This window comes from Bos mutus, chromosome 7 (assembly GCF_027580195.1).
Source record: "Bos mutus isolate GX-2022 chromosome 7, NWIPB_WYAK_1.1, whole genome shotgun sequence".
NCBI lineage: Eukaryota > Metazoa > Chordata > Mammalia > Artiodactyla > Bovidae > Bos > Bos mutus.
In genome coordinates this window covers 33419576-33434326 of record NC_091623.1, presented here as the reverse complement: position 1 = coordinate 33434326, position 14751 = coordinate 33419576, and the positions used below count along the sequence as shown (strand labels likewise).

Here is a 14751-nt window from a genome sequence, read left to right as displayed (position 1 = left end):
TTAAGAGGAAGAAGGCAGAAATGGGGTGAAGGCAGAGGGAAGCAGGGACAGAGAAAGAAGGAAGAGCAGACATAAGCAGGGAAGAAACAGGCATACATTCTCTCCCCAAGATTTTTCTGGGACACCTGCATTTAAAGGTTACATTACATACCTCCCAGGTGGCAAAAAATTAATATGGACAACAAATCTCAAAACTGCCTAATAAAAAAAAAGGTTGATTGATTACATATGGAAGATGTATGAAAATGGAACTTCTTGGGTCGTTTATCTTTAAACACAAAAGCTTGGTTGGTTCAGTAATCTCACCAACATAAAGAAATTGGGCATGAAAAATATGAAATGTGTATGTAACTGTGTATGTATGTGTAAACAAAAGGAAAATGCTGAAATTTAAAATCATCAAAGGATATTTTTGTGTCATTATTAGTCAAGGTACAAGTAAATAGTCAATCTCATACACTGAGAGCCTGGAAGAAAGCTGGTAAAGGAGATCTTGAGCTAAAGAAGTCGTCTTGACTGCACATAAAGACATACACATAAGCAAAGTGTAAGAAATTAAAGGAATCCACATTTCCAAATGTGAGAAATTGGCTAAATAGTATTACTTCATCAGCTATTAGGAAGTATATTGAGTATATTAAATATACTTGAATATATTGAATATACTCAGCTTTATATTGAAGTATATTCAGCTTTACTGATTTGGAAAAAACTTCATAAGGCCAAGAAAAAAAAAATCAGGTTGTAAAACAGTACGCTTTCCTGGTTCCATTTTTGTGAAGAACATATTTGCTATATATATGAATTTAGAAAAAAAAAAAAAAGTCCATGAATTTAAGGGAAAGGCCTTTCAGAATTTTCTGCAACTGTGAAATGTTTTTGTCTAATTGGTAATGCCATATTGATTTTTTTTGGCCATATATTTTCTAATTTTACAACAAGATATATTATTTTTATAGTAAAGACTTCTTTCCCTTCAAAACAGTGACATATCTTGTGGAGCTGAAAAAGCAAGTTGCCACAACCAGTTGCTGCTGCTAAGTCACTTCAGTCATGTCCGACTCTGTGCGACCCCATAGAAGGCAGCCAACCAGGCTCCTCCATTCCTGGGATTCTCCAGGCAAGAATACTGGAGTGGGTTGCCATTTCCTTCTCCAATGCATGCATGCGTGTAAGTCGATTCAGTCCTGTCAGACTTAATTAACTGTTAGATGCCCAAGTTCTCTTCTAATATTTCTACCATAAAAAGAACTGACTAAAATACAGCTGAAGATATTTGAAAGTTTATTATGTGACACATTTAGTAAGTATCACTGGAATTTATATTGCAAATACTATTATAAAGAACTCTGTTTCATTATCTACAAATAACAAAATGATCTTCCAACTTCAACAAATGTGTGCCATCTCAATTCAGTTCAGTTGCTCACTTCAGTTCAGTCACCATCTTAATTAAGAGAATATTAATACTAATCTTTTATTTTAATTATATTTATTAAAATGTACATATAAAAATACATGTAAAATATTATAAATTCTAACAACTTTGCAAATGCTGAAGTATTTTAAACATTTCCAAAGGATAATTCAGCTATATCAAATATTATAATCTTTAAATATCCTTATCTTCCATCATACCATTGAGGCTATTTTTACTATGTAATCTATTGAGGTAATGTTGGTTTATAACATGTTTCATGCATACAGCTTCTGTATAAACTACAGTATGCTCAACATCAAAAGCTTAGCTTCCACTCATTACCATACAAATGACCCTCTTTACTCAATTCACCTCCTTTCCCTTTTAGTAATTATTACTCTTTTCTCTATGAATATGTGTTTCTTTTGCTCAGTTTGCTCACTTATTTAAAAAATTTTAATATTTCACATTTATGTAGAATCATATAGTATCAATTTTTATCTGAAGGACTTATTTAATGCAATATTCTCAAGGTCCATCCCTGTTGCCACAAATGGCAAGATGATACAGATATTTTTTACGGCTGGGTAGTATTCCACTGTATTATATACCCTCCTTCATCCATTCATTCATCAATGGGCAATTTCCATGTCTTGGCTATTGTAAATAATGCCACCACGAACACAGGGTTGTATGTATCTATTCAAATTACTCTCTTCATAGTTTTTAGACAAATACCCAGAAGTGGAATAGCTAGATCATACACTAGTACTATTCTTAACTTTCTGAGGAAGCTCCAAACTGTTTTCCATAGTAGCTGCACCAGTTTACATTCCCACCAACAAGGTACCAGAGTTCCCTTTTCTCCATATCCTTTCCAGTACTTGTTACTTCTTGCCTTTTTGGTAACAGCCATTCAAACAGGCCTGAGATGATCTCTCATTCTGTTTTTGATCGGCATTTTCCTAATAATTAGTGATGATGAACATCTTTTCATGAGTCTCTTGGCAGTCTGTATGTCCTCTCTGGAACAATTCTTAGCTTTTCAGCTTACTGTTTAATTGGGTTATTTGGTTTTTTGTTGAGTTGTGGGAGTTCTTCATATATTTTGAATATTACCTTCAAATTGAATATATGATTTGCAAACATCTTTTCTCATTTGGTACTTTTTCAATATTTAATGTACAGAAGCTTTTTAGTTTGATATAGTCCCATTTGTTTGGAGAAGGCAATGGCAACCCACTCCAGTACTCTTGCCTAGAAAATCCCATGGACAGAGGACCTTGGTAGGCTGCAGTCCATGGGGTCGCTGAGGATAGGACACGACTAAGTGACTTCACTTTCACCTTTCACTTTCATGCAGAAGAAAGGAGAAGGAAATGGCAACCCACTCCAGTGTTCTTGCCTGGAGAATCCCAGGGACAGCGGAATATGGTGGGCTGCCGTCTATGGGGTCACAGAGTTGGACACGACTGAAGCAACTTAGCAGCAGCAGCAGCAGCAGTCCCATTTGTTAGTTTTTGTTCTCTTCTTCAGTTGTTGCTCAGTCACTCAGTCCTGTCCAACTCTTTGTAACCCTATGGACTGCAGCACGCCAGATTTCCGTCCTTCACCATCTCCTGGAGCTTGCTCAAACTCATGTCCAAGTCGGTGACGCCATCCAACAACCTTATCCTCTGTCGTCCCCTTCTCCTCCCGCCAGCATCAGTGTTTCCCAGCATCAGTGTTTTTTCTAATGAGTCGGGTCTTCACATCAGGTGGCCAAAGTATTGGAGCTTCAGCTTCAGCATCAGTCCTTCCAATGAATATTCAGGACTGATATCCTTTAGGATGGACTGGTTGGATCTCCTTGCAGTCCAAGGGACCCTCATGAGTCTTCTCCAACACCACAGTTCAAAAGCATCAGTTCTTCTGCGCTCAGCCTTCTTTCTGGCACAACTCTCACATCCATACATGACTACTGGAAAAACCATAGCTTTGACTAGATGGACCTTTGTTGGCAAAGTAATGTCTCTGCTTTTTAATATGCTGTCTAGGTTTGTCATAGCTTTTCTTCCAAGGAGCAAGCATCTTTTAATTTCATGGCTGCAGTCACAATCTGCAGTGATTTCTGGAGCCCAAGAAAATAAAGTCTGTCACTGTTTCCATTGTTTCCCCTTCTATTTGCAGGAAGTGATGGGACCAGATGCCATGATCTTAGTTTTATGAATGTTGAGTTTTAAGCCAGCTTTTTCACTCTCCCGTTGAAGCTTCATCAAGAGGCTCTTTAGTTCTTCTTCACTTTCTGCCATAAGGGTGGTGTCATCTGCATATCTGAGGTTACTGATATTTCTCCTTGCAATCCTGATCTCTTCTCTAGTAGGTGGCACTACGGCATAAGCTTTTGGTTTTTCTTAAGCCACTGGTTGTATCTGAGGAACGTCTGACACTCCACTGCATCTGCTAGGTGTGGTCACCCGGTGTCCTTGTTGCTACTGTAACCTCCAAGGTTACTGGTGCCTTGTTTCTATGGGTGCTGCCAGTATCTCTGCCTAGGCCGCCAGGAAACGGAGCCCCTCCACTGCGTCCAGGGTCTAATAGGTTTCAGGCGTCGCCACTACGAGGAGACAAATAAGGTGGGGGAAGGGAGCCAGGGTCACAGGTACCCCTGTCATGTCCAAGGCTGTTAGTATTCATGGGCACTGCCACTGCTGGGGTGGTGAGAGCTGCAGCTCTCACCTCCGTAGTGGGAGGACCTCCATGGCTGGAAGGATGGGGTCACAGGCCCCACGACCACTAACACCCAGTTCCTTGCGGCCATGGGTGCCACTGCAGCTGAGACGCTGGAGTTGTGTGTGCCACCACTCCTAAAGCTACTGCGTTCTCTGAGGCTGAAGGCTCAGCCAACTAGGACCGGGGGTCTGGGAACACAGGCACGTCCTCTGTTTTCTAGCCCAGCTACTTTCAGGTATAAGATGGACAGAATTTTGTGGTGTCCTGGTGTGTTATGCAGAGGCACCTTTGTTGAGTTGTTTATATTTTACTGGTTGTAGATTGAAGGGGATAGACAAAGGGAGCATGTTACATGGCCATGTCACATGGCCATCCCATTGATGTCACATCCCATTGTGACTATTTTTAAAGGACCTTCTTTTCTTTTGGCTGTGCCACACAGCTTGCAGGATATTAGTTCCCCAATCAGGGACTGAACCCAAGCCCTCAGCAGTGCAAGTGCCGAGTCCTAACCACTAGATTGCCAGGGTATTTCCAATTTTTAAGTATCATTTTTAGAGGACTGAGGCTGAAAAGCTGATTCTATCATAGCAAAAATACATACCATAATCACAACTATTAACTGTTAAAGTAACTAAAAGTAATAAATCATGTTTATCATATGTAAGAAAAGACCCTGATGCTGGGAAAGACTGAAGGCAAAAGGAGAGGGTGGCAGAGGATGAGATGGTTAGATAGCATCAGTGACTTAATGGACATGAATCTGAGCAAACTCTGGGAGGCAGTGAAGAACAGGTAAGTCTGGCGTGCTGCAGTCCATAGGGTTGCGAAGAGCCGGACATGACTTAGCAACTGAGCAACAACAATGTGATTAGAATTACATAATTCGCAAAGCATAGTTATAACAATTAATGCAATGTAAGAGTGAAAACAGACTTTTTTTGAGGCATAGCAGAATACATATACATTTTTCTTACAAAAATACTGATACTCTCTCAATCTAAGTTAGCCAAACTAATACATTATTTGACTGAGTCATCAAGTCTCTAAGCTTGAAATATCTTTGTCAAGTAAACATGTACATTTCTCATTTGTTTCATTACAAACTACAGCTTCACTATAATTAGATATGTTTACAACTTTAGTTATTTGTTCAGTGATTGAAAATGTCTATCTCTTGTCTATGATTTTAGATTTATGAAGACTTTAGTAACAAAATTTAAGTAACTGAATTCAAATGTCCATTAAAAAAGAGGAAGTCCCAAGTTTCTGTCATAATAAGTAATGTCAAACCAAATAGTTAGGGAGTAAATATCTCAAATTTTTCTTAACCACTTCTAATCTTATAGTGTTTCTTTTAATTACAAAGCTTTAAAAATTCATTATAAATATTTAAATTTCAAGGACATGGTGAAAATTTTCTTCATCTATGTAAGTAATGTACCTAAAACACATACACCATGGAAGGAGAAAAAATTATCATCTGAAACTCATTAATATGTAAGTTTTCTTTTGAGCCCAAGTCTTAGAAACAAACTTTCCATCCCCAATTCTAGAATTCTTAGTATACATAATTGAGAAAGAAGAGGCTTGAGATTAAAGAAGCCATGTACAAGACATGATTATGCTAATAAATCATTAGTGTATCTATTTAGCCACCAAGTAGGTGAGACATTAAAATATACTGAAAGCCTACCTTGACAAATGTATACAGCTACAAAAAATATTTTAGAGGGTCACATATTTACAGCTTATCTGTTAAAAGTATACTTTAAAATAATCTTCATTTTAAGAGTAAGTACAACTAAAATGCACTGAGCCTGGAATAATGTAAAAGCAATTCAATACAATGAAAAAAAAAAATCAGTCTTATGTATGCTTCCAGTGCAAACTAATTACATGCTTATCAGAATTAAGAGTAACCATTCTTCTCAAATTTTTTAGTAAGTAAAATCTGAATAAATTTTCTCTTGAATTTCATAACAAAGATAGATGCTGATTTAACTTTACTGAAAGAGATATAATCAAATCAGTGTTAGTCCTATAATCTTCTATGTATATCATGTAGCTAAAACAGAGTTCTGCAGAATTTAGTGTGTTCATTTTGATATCAATCTTAAAATGTTATAAAAATACAACTTTTTATTGTATAAAATAAAATCTGTTTTGCAGAATAAAACTTTTATTTAACAAATGAAAGATGCTGTCAGAGAGTCAATTCTTGTTTTCTAAGTCTGTGTTTCTTAAAATGAGTCCCAAAGGCATATTCTTGAAGTATGAGATATTTTTACCCTCTTTTGAAATGAATTTATTTTCAAATCACTGACTTATACAATGTATTTATAATTATCTACATTATATATACTGACCAAAAAGAAAAAAAGTTGCTCTTTCATACTGAAAGGATAAGCTAAACTTTAACAGGTACACGCATACTTAGTTGTGAAGTCTGAATTCCCAATTTTTCAAAGTCTCTATAGTTTTTCATGGACATTCTGTGAATATTAGAAAAGGGAAACTGCAATTGTAATTGTAGTGGATTTACAGTACTATGTTAGTTTCAACTGTGATTGAAACAAAGTGATTCAGTTTTATATATATATTTTTTCAGATTATTTTCCACTATAGGTTATTACAAGATACTGAATATAGTATCCTATGCTATACAGTAAATTATGTTACTTATCTATTTTATGCATAGTAGCTTATATTCCATACTTTTTATTTATTCCTTCCCCTCTCTCCTTCCTTTTTGGTAACTGTAAGCTTGTTTTCTATGTATATGAGTCTGCTTCCACTTTTAATATTGATTCATTTGTGTTATTTTTTAGATTCCACATGTAAGTGATATAACATTTGTCTTTCTCTGACTTAATTCCCTTAGTACAATGTTCTCTAGGTCCATCCATGTTGCTACAAACAGCAATATTTTGTTTTTATGGCTGAGTAGTATTCCACATGCAAGTATACATGTATACACCATGTCCTAAATGAATCATATGCTGATGGGCACTTGAGTTGTTTCTATGTCTTGGGTATTATAAACAGCACTCCTACGAACACTGGGGTACATGCGTCTTTTTGAAAAAAGAGTTTTTATCTTTTCTGGACCTATGGCAGGGAAAGGGATTGCTGGATCATACAGTAGCTCCAGTTTTAGTTATTAAAGAACCTCCCTATTGTTTTCTATATATAAGTATCTTTAAGTGAGGCTTTTTAAAAATATACAATCCTTACACTTTTTATGTACAGTGACTCCTGAACAACGTGGAGGTTACGAGTGCCAACCCTCCATGCCATTGAAAACTTAAATGCAGCTTATCTGTGGCTCTGCATCCACAGCAGATGCAACCAATCATGGATCTGTGGATCGTGCAGTACTGTAGTATTTACTATTGAAAAAAATCCACATGTAGGTGGATGCACTACAGTTCAAACCCACATTGTTCAAGAATCAGTTGTATTTCATTTTCCTGTTTTTTAACTTCGGTTCACAGTTGGAAATGTGTGATTTACTCCAATCTCCCTTTTACAATATCCAAATAATCTTTGAGCAATGAAGGTGATAAAAGATCTCCAAACGGCATCTGTCACTATTTTCTTCTAACACATTTCTTATCTCAACTTGTTTTGTCACTTGACTTGTTATTATCAATCTGAATCTATGTCTAACTAATTTCAGTTATCTGAGTTTCAGTATACCTTTATTTTTACTCTCCTATAATGAAAAGACCCCTCTACCACACCATACAAATAACTATTTACATCTTGACCTCTATTCTTTTAAAAATACTTTCACATAAAGAAAAAAAAAAACAAAACTTCCAAAATTAATATAGAGACACAACGATCTTTTTCCCCCACTCTGCGCACTTTCCCATAGCACAGTACTGGCATGTGCACAATAAACGATCAATAAATGTGATTTATTCCATATTTTCAGTTGTTTGTCTTTAATTATTTTTAATTATTCTTTAATTAAGAGTATCAATTCTTAAACTTTAAAAGGTCATTACAAATGATTAAAAAATCAAACAGTGATTTAATACAAGAAGTTTTTGTAAATTCATAACGACTCAATTTCCTTTTTAAAGTTTTAGGTTTACTAGGACACAGAAACCAACTCTCTCCTAACAGTGGATAGATATTTTAAAAATATCTATATAACAGTACCAGAAAATTGATATGTAGAAATTACTTACCTGAGGGATAACTATATCTGCTAATGCCTTTGAAAGCCTATACAATTCCATTGTGTCTTCTAATTTCAAGGAACCATTATGCTGGACATCATATTTTATACAGTCATATATGTCAGGGATCTTGCTAATATCATATCTTCCATTTTTTGTCTTAAAGTCTTTCTCCAACTTGGACCATCTACGGAGCATGAGCTCTAAGGTCTCACTATGATAAAGCTGAATATCTAAAACAGCATAACAATTTTAGTATATTAAACTTGTTAACAAGCTAGGAAATATCATTATAGGCATATACTATTAGCAACCATATATTTTGTAGATTTGAATAAAGGTATAAATACATGGGTTAGGAACTGCTTTTATAAAAGACCTTTTTCCATACGTTATATACATCAGTTTCCCACATTATTAACTAAGCCACTCTCAGCACCAGAGCACAGATCACCTTCCTACTGCTTTCGCCTTCTTATTATGCTGCCTGTTTGCTGCTCGACTGTATGGTTTTTTGTTTGTTGTTTAGGCACTCAGTTGTATCCAACTCTTTATGATCTCTTGGACTATAGCCCGCTAGGCTCCTCTATCCATGGGCTTTCCTAGGCAAGAATACTGAAGTGGGTTGCTATTTCCTTCTCCAGAGGATCTTCCCCACCCAGGGACTGAACCTGTCTCTTGCATTGGCAGCCAGATTCTTTACCACTGAGCCACCAGGGAAGCCCCAACTGTATGGTAATGTTACATAATTAATCAACTAACAATGTTTTATTATCTTTCTCATGCTACCATAGTTAAAAGCAACTACAACTTTGCTATTATTCTTTTGCTGGATATACATTAACTCAAATAATACTTAGATATAGCAATAAACTGTGGAAAATTCTGAAAGAGATGGGAACACCACAACACCTGACCTGCCTCTTGAGAAATGTGTATGCAGGTCAGGAAGCAACAGTTAGAACTGGACATGGAACAACAGACTGGTTCCAAATAGGAAAAGGAGTACGTCAAGGCTGTATATTGTCACCCTGCTTATTTAACTTCTATGCAGAGTACATCATGAGAAACGCTGGACTGGATGAAGCACAAGCTGGAATCAAGATTGCCGGGAGAAATATCAATAACCTCAGATACGCAGATGAAACCACACTTATGGCAGAAAGTGAAGAAGAACTAAAGAGCCTCTTGATGAAAGTGAAGGAGGAGAGTAAAAAAGTTGGCTTAAAGCTCAACATTCAGAAAACTAAGATCATGGCATCCGGTCCCATCACTTCATGGCAAATAGATGGGGAAACAGTGGCAGACTTTATTTTTTGGGCTCCAAAATCACTGCAGATGGTGACTACAGCCATGAAATTAAAAGAAAAAAGCTTACTCCTTGGAAGGAAAAGTTATGACCAAACTGGACAGCATATTAAAAAGCAGAGACATTACTTTGTCAACAAAAGTCCATCTTAGTCAAGGCTATGGTTTTTCCAGTAGTCATGTATGGATGTGAGAGTTGAACTATAAAGAAAGCTGAGTGCTGAAGAATTGATGCTTTTGAACTGTGGTGTTGAAGAAGACTCTTGAGAGTCCCTTGGACTGCAAGGACATCCAACCAGTCCATCCTAAAGGAAATCAGTCTTGAATATTCATTGGAAGGACTGATGCTGAATCTGAAACGCCAATACTTTGGGTACCTGATGCGAAGAACTGACTCATTTGAAAAGACCCTGATGCTGGGAAAGATTGAGGGAGGGAGGAGAAGGGGCAACAGAGGATGAGATGGTTGGCTGGCATCACTGACTCAATGGACATAAGTTTTGGGAAACTCTGGGAGTTGGTGGTGGACAGGGAGGCTTGGCATGCTGCAGTCCATGGGGTCACAAAGAGTCGGACACGACTGAGCGACTGAACTGAACTGAACTGATAGCATTAAAGCTTTTTTATGATTGATGCGTCTTATTTTAAAATGTTTACAGCAATGGGATAGTGATTTTTATTTTCTGACCCAAGGAAAACAAAATATTTACCTGATGATTTGGGATCTTCCATTCGATGTCTGATTTGAGAAGTCAAACTTTGTATCAGGGAATAAACCGTGTCACAGGTCTTTACAGGATTTTTAATTAAATGCATTGATTTGATAAGAGAAATGCTTCCAGATGGAGTAAGCTATAAATGAATAGAGTATACATTTTTATATCTGGTTATGCCCAATTGACCAAAATGACAATATACAAAATTTTCTAGTAGTTGGAGATTAAATTCAAACTACAAATTCAATCCCCAGATATAAAGGAGGAAATAAAAAACTAAAAATTCCATGTTAAAAAAATCCTAAGCCTTAGCTAACATTTAGATTATCCACACGGAAAATCTAACAAAAGTGCTCTAATTTACAAAGAGATTTTATTCTAACATACTGATATTTTACTGACTCACTTGGTATTTGAAAATATGGTTTAACCATTTGACACATATTGACAAGTAATAACCCTAAGACTATGATTAGCATCACTTTTTCCAGATGAGGTACTTAAGAGAGATTAAAGCACCTTTCCCAAGATCAAACCACCAATATGTAAACAGTGGCATAAAGAAGCGGGTAACCTGGCTAGAGACCTGAGCTCTTAACCACCATGTAAATACCTTTGTGATGAGATTTCTTCCAAGTCAACAAAAGCCATTAATGACAAAACAGTTTCAATTTTCATTGTTGAAACTTTGCTTGGCAATTTAACCCTAAATAAGTGTCTATAAATACAAAAAATGTAAAGTGGAATTCCACTTTTTGTTATGGTGAACTAGTTAATTTGGGTCAATATAACGACTGAAGCTTGGACAAAAGTGAAGTCCAGGATTTCCAGAGGTGGAACTCTGGTAAACTCTGCATTTGGGGTTCAAAAAAGTTATAAACTGTAGTCTGCATTTTCAATAAGACCTTAGATGACTCAAGTATAAGTTTGAAAAACACTCTAGTTCTAGAGTCCTTGCCTTGTCCAGGAGAGGGTAAGAGCATGATGTAAACATTCAATTGGTAGATGTCATTAAAGCCTACTGTTACCTCTGGGATAATGACAAAACAAATAATAAAATTAAGCACAATATTAAAACTACCAGGGAAATAAATAAATAAAAAGTACCAATTCCAATGAAGCAAGAAAGGAGAGAAAAATAAAAGCAGGCAGTATAAATATAAAGCACTTAAAACGAGAATAGATTCATACATAAATTAGAGTATTTTATAATACAAATGAAATAATTGCCCTAAACAAATATTTTCATAACAAACTAAAAAAAAACTAGATGCAGATTTTAAGAGATTCATCTAAAAATAGTTTCAGAAAGACTAAAAGAGATATGAAGGGTATTATACAAACACCAAGTTAAAAAAAAATTTTTTTGCAGCTATATTAATCTCAAAGTATTTTGCGGCAAAAAAATATTCACTGAAACATACCACTCTTAATTTGTATGCAGTTAATAGCATGGCATCAAAACACATAAAACAAAGATTAAGAGACTACAAAGAGAAGAAAAATCCATAATTACAGGTGGGAAATTTAACATACAACAGTAAAGAAAGAAAAAACAGACCAAAAAAATATCAGGAAGACTATCTGTTTTTAGCAAAATGATATAAAGTTAGAAATAACAAAAATATAACTTAAAAATGTATAGTTTTGGAAATTATAAAAGTATACTTCTAAATAAACTATGATCAAGCAAATCACCATTAGAAAATGCCCCAAATGGCATAAATCTCAATTTATGAATACAGTCAAAACAGTGTATAAAGGGAAATTTATGGCATAGAGTGTGTGTTTTAGAACAGACGTAACATTCATGATTTAATAAGCATCCTTCTAGGGACATTAGTTTTTAAGAATTAGAGCAAAATAAAACTGTAGTGGAAGGAATAAATTAAACAATAAAAATTAATAAAACTGAAAACAAGTATATAATTTAGTGAACCAATAAGTCTGAAAGACAGTTCTTTAACAGGACTAATAAAGGTGATCAACTATGGCAAAAGTGATTAAGAAAAAAAAGGAGGGAGAAAGACTGTACAATATTATGAAACAAAAAGGAATATCTCTGCCGGTCCTGCAGACATTACAAAGAACTTGAAGAGGACTGTATAAACAAATTTCTAGATGAATGTAAAAATATAGACACAAGATATATTAAATAAAAATTACTAAATTACTCTAGGAACCATAAGTACAAGCTTTCCTATAAAGAAAATGCCCATAGGATTTATCAGCAAAATTTACCAAACATCTAATGAAACATATATACATGAATTATTCCCCGCAAGGAGGACTCCCGATTTTATGAAAACAGCAAAATCTTGATATTGAAAGCAGACAAAGACAACAGGGATAAAAAATAAAGGTCAATTCGACTCATAAACATAAATGTAAAACTCCTAACCAAAAATATTAGTAAATCCAAACCAGTGAGATAGGTATTTTTGAAATGACTTTATTTTGGGAACCAAGGTAGACTCTTTTCAAAATCATATATTTAACAGACAGGAAGAGAATATAAAATGTAAAAACTTGTCATGACAAAAACTTTTAACAAAAATCTACAGAGATCATACTTAATGTACAGTGTTAAAAAGGCTTTCCCTTTGAGAATATGAACAAACCCAGAAAAGCCACTCAATTTAATATGGATTTGATGGTGCTAGCAATTAAAGTAAAGCAAGAAAAAAGAATTGAAAGCATAAAGATTGGAAAGGAAGACAAAAACCTGTGGATATCCTTTGGAAAGGTTTTTTAAAAACCGAAATAAATTACCAAGTTAATAAATAAGTTTAACACAGTTGACATATATAAAGTCAATATTAAAAAAAACTTTGTACATAGCAGCAACAGACAGTAACCGTTTTAGAGGTACCATTTATAACACAAATATTTTTTTAAAAATATGTTTTTCCACAAACTAAAGATCTAATTCAATCTAAACCAATACCCCAATGAGACTTTTGGCCAGCTTATTTTAAAATTCATATGGAAATACACAAAAAGTCAAGAAAACTTGAAGAAGGACCCATGTAGGATTTGGGAGATCTCATTCAATGGTACAAAAGCCAACAAAGAATTATGTTCCAGAAACTACACACATATGATAAAGCTGATCCTACAGGGTAGTAGGAAAAGGATAGTCTTTTCAGTCAGTGGTGTTGAGACACCTGGATATACATATAGTTGGGGGTAAATATCAACTTTGATATCCTTATCTAATGGCAAACACAAAAGTCAATTTTTAGCTGTATGGCAGATAAATGAGCATGAAAAAACAAAATTTATGAAGACCATATATGGACATATCCTATGACCCCCTTGTTAGAAAAAGGTATTATAAATAATAAATTAAAATGCACTGAACCCACAGAGGCTGAGCCAGACCTGCCTTTGAGTGTCTGAGTGTCTCCTGCGGAGGGACGGGTCAGCAGTGGCCTGTCGTGGGGACAGGGACTCTGGCTGCAGCAGACCAGGGTGACCCAGCGTGTGGCATAAGCCCTCTTGGAGGAGGTCATCACTAGCCCCACCAGAGGGCTGCCGAGCAGATGACCCCCAAATCACAGAACAATTATACCAAAGAAATACTTGCACTGTTAAGAAAGTTCTAGGAGCCACAACAGATTTCCAAACCTGGGAATCCGGCACAGGGACTGAGAAGCCCCAGGGAATTTAATTTGGAGGACGGTGGGAGACTCAGCCAGATCTGCCCATGAGTGGCCAAACAATGCACACATCAACAGAAAACTGGATTAAAGATTTACTGAGCATGGCTCTGCAGATCAGAACAAGACGCAGTTTCCCCCACAGTCAACCTCTCCCATCAGGAAGCTTCTGTAAGTCTCTTATCCTTATTCATCAAAGAGCAGACAGAATGAAGACCACAATCACAGAAAACTAACTAAACTGATCACACGGACCAAAGTTAGACCTTGTCTAACTCAATAAGACTATGAGTTATGCCACGTGGGGCCACCCAAGCTCTACATGGTGTCATGAGTCATGGTGGAGAGTTCTGACAAAACGTGGTCCACTGGAGAGGGAATGGCAAACCACTTCAGTATTCTTGCCTTGAGAACCCCATGAACAGTAAGAAAAGGCAAAAAGATAGGAAACTGAGAGATGAACTCCCCAGGTCGGTAGGTGTCAATATACTACTGGAGATCAGTGGAGAAATAACTCCAAGAAGAATGAAGAGACGGAGCCAAAGTGAAAAGAACACCCGGGTGGATGTGACTGGTGATGGAAGTAAAGTCTAACAATGTGAAGAGCAATCCTGCGTAGGCACCTGGAACGTTAGGTCCATACATCAAGGCAAATTGGAAGTGGTCAAAAAGGAGACGGCAAGAGCAAACAACGGCATTTTAGGAATCAGTGAACTAAAATGGACTGGAATGGATGTATT

The 14751-nt window shown here is 36.1% G+C and overlaps 1 protein-coding gene across 1 annotated transcript in view; it reads right to left on the bottom strand.

The window, feature by feature from the left end:
* The window catches only part of PPIP5K2 (diphosphoinositol pentakisphosphate kinase 2), an 83093-nt gene that overhangs the window by 30607 nt on the left and 37735 nt on the right, over positions 1–14751 (bottom strand). The window contains 2 exon segments of the mRNA XM_070373187.1: positions 8335–8558; positions 10344–10485. Coding sequence (XP_070229288.1) covers positions 8335–8558; positions 10344–10485 — 366 coding nt within the window.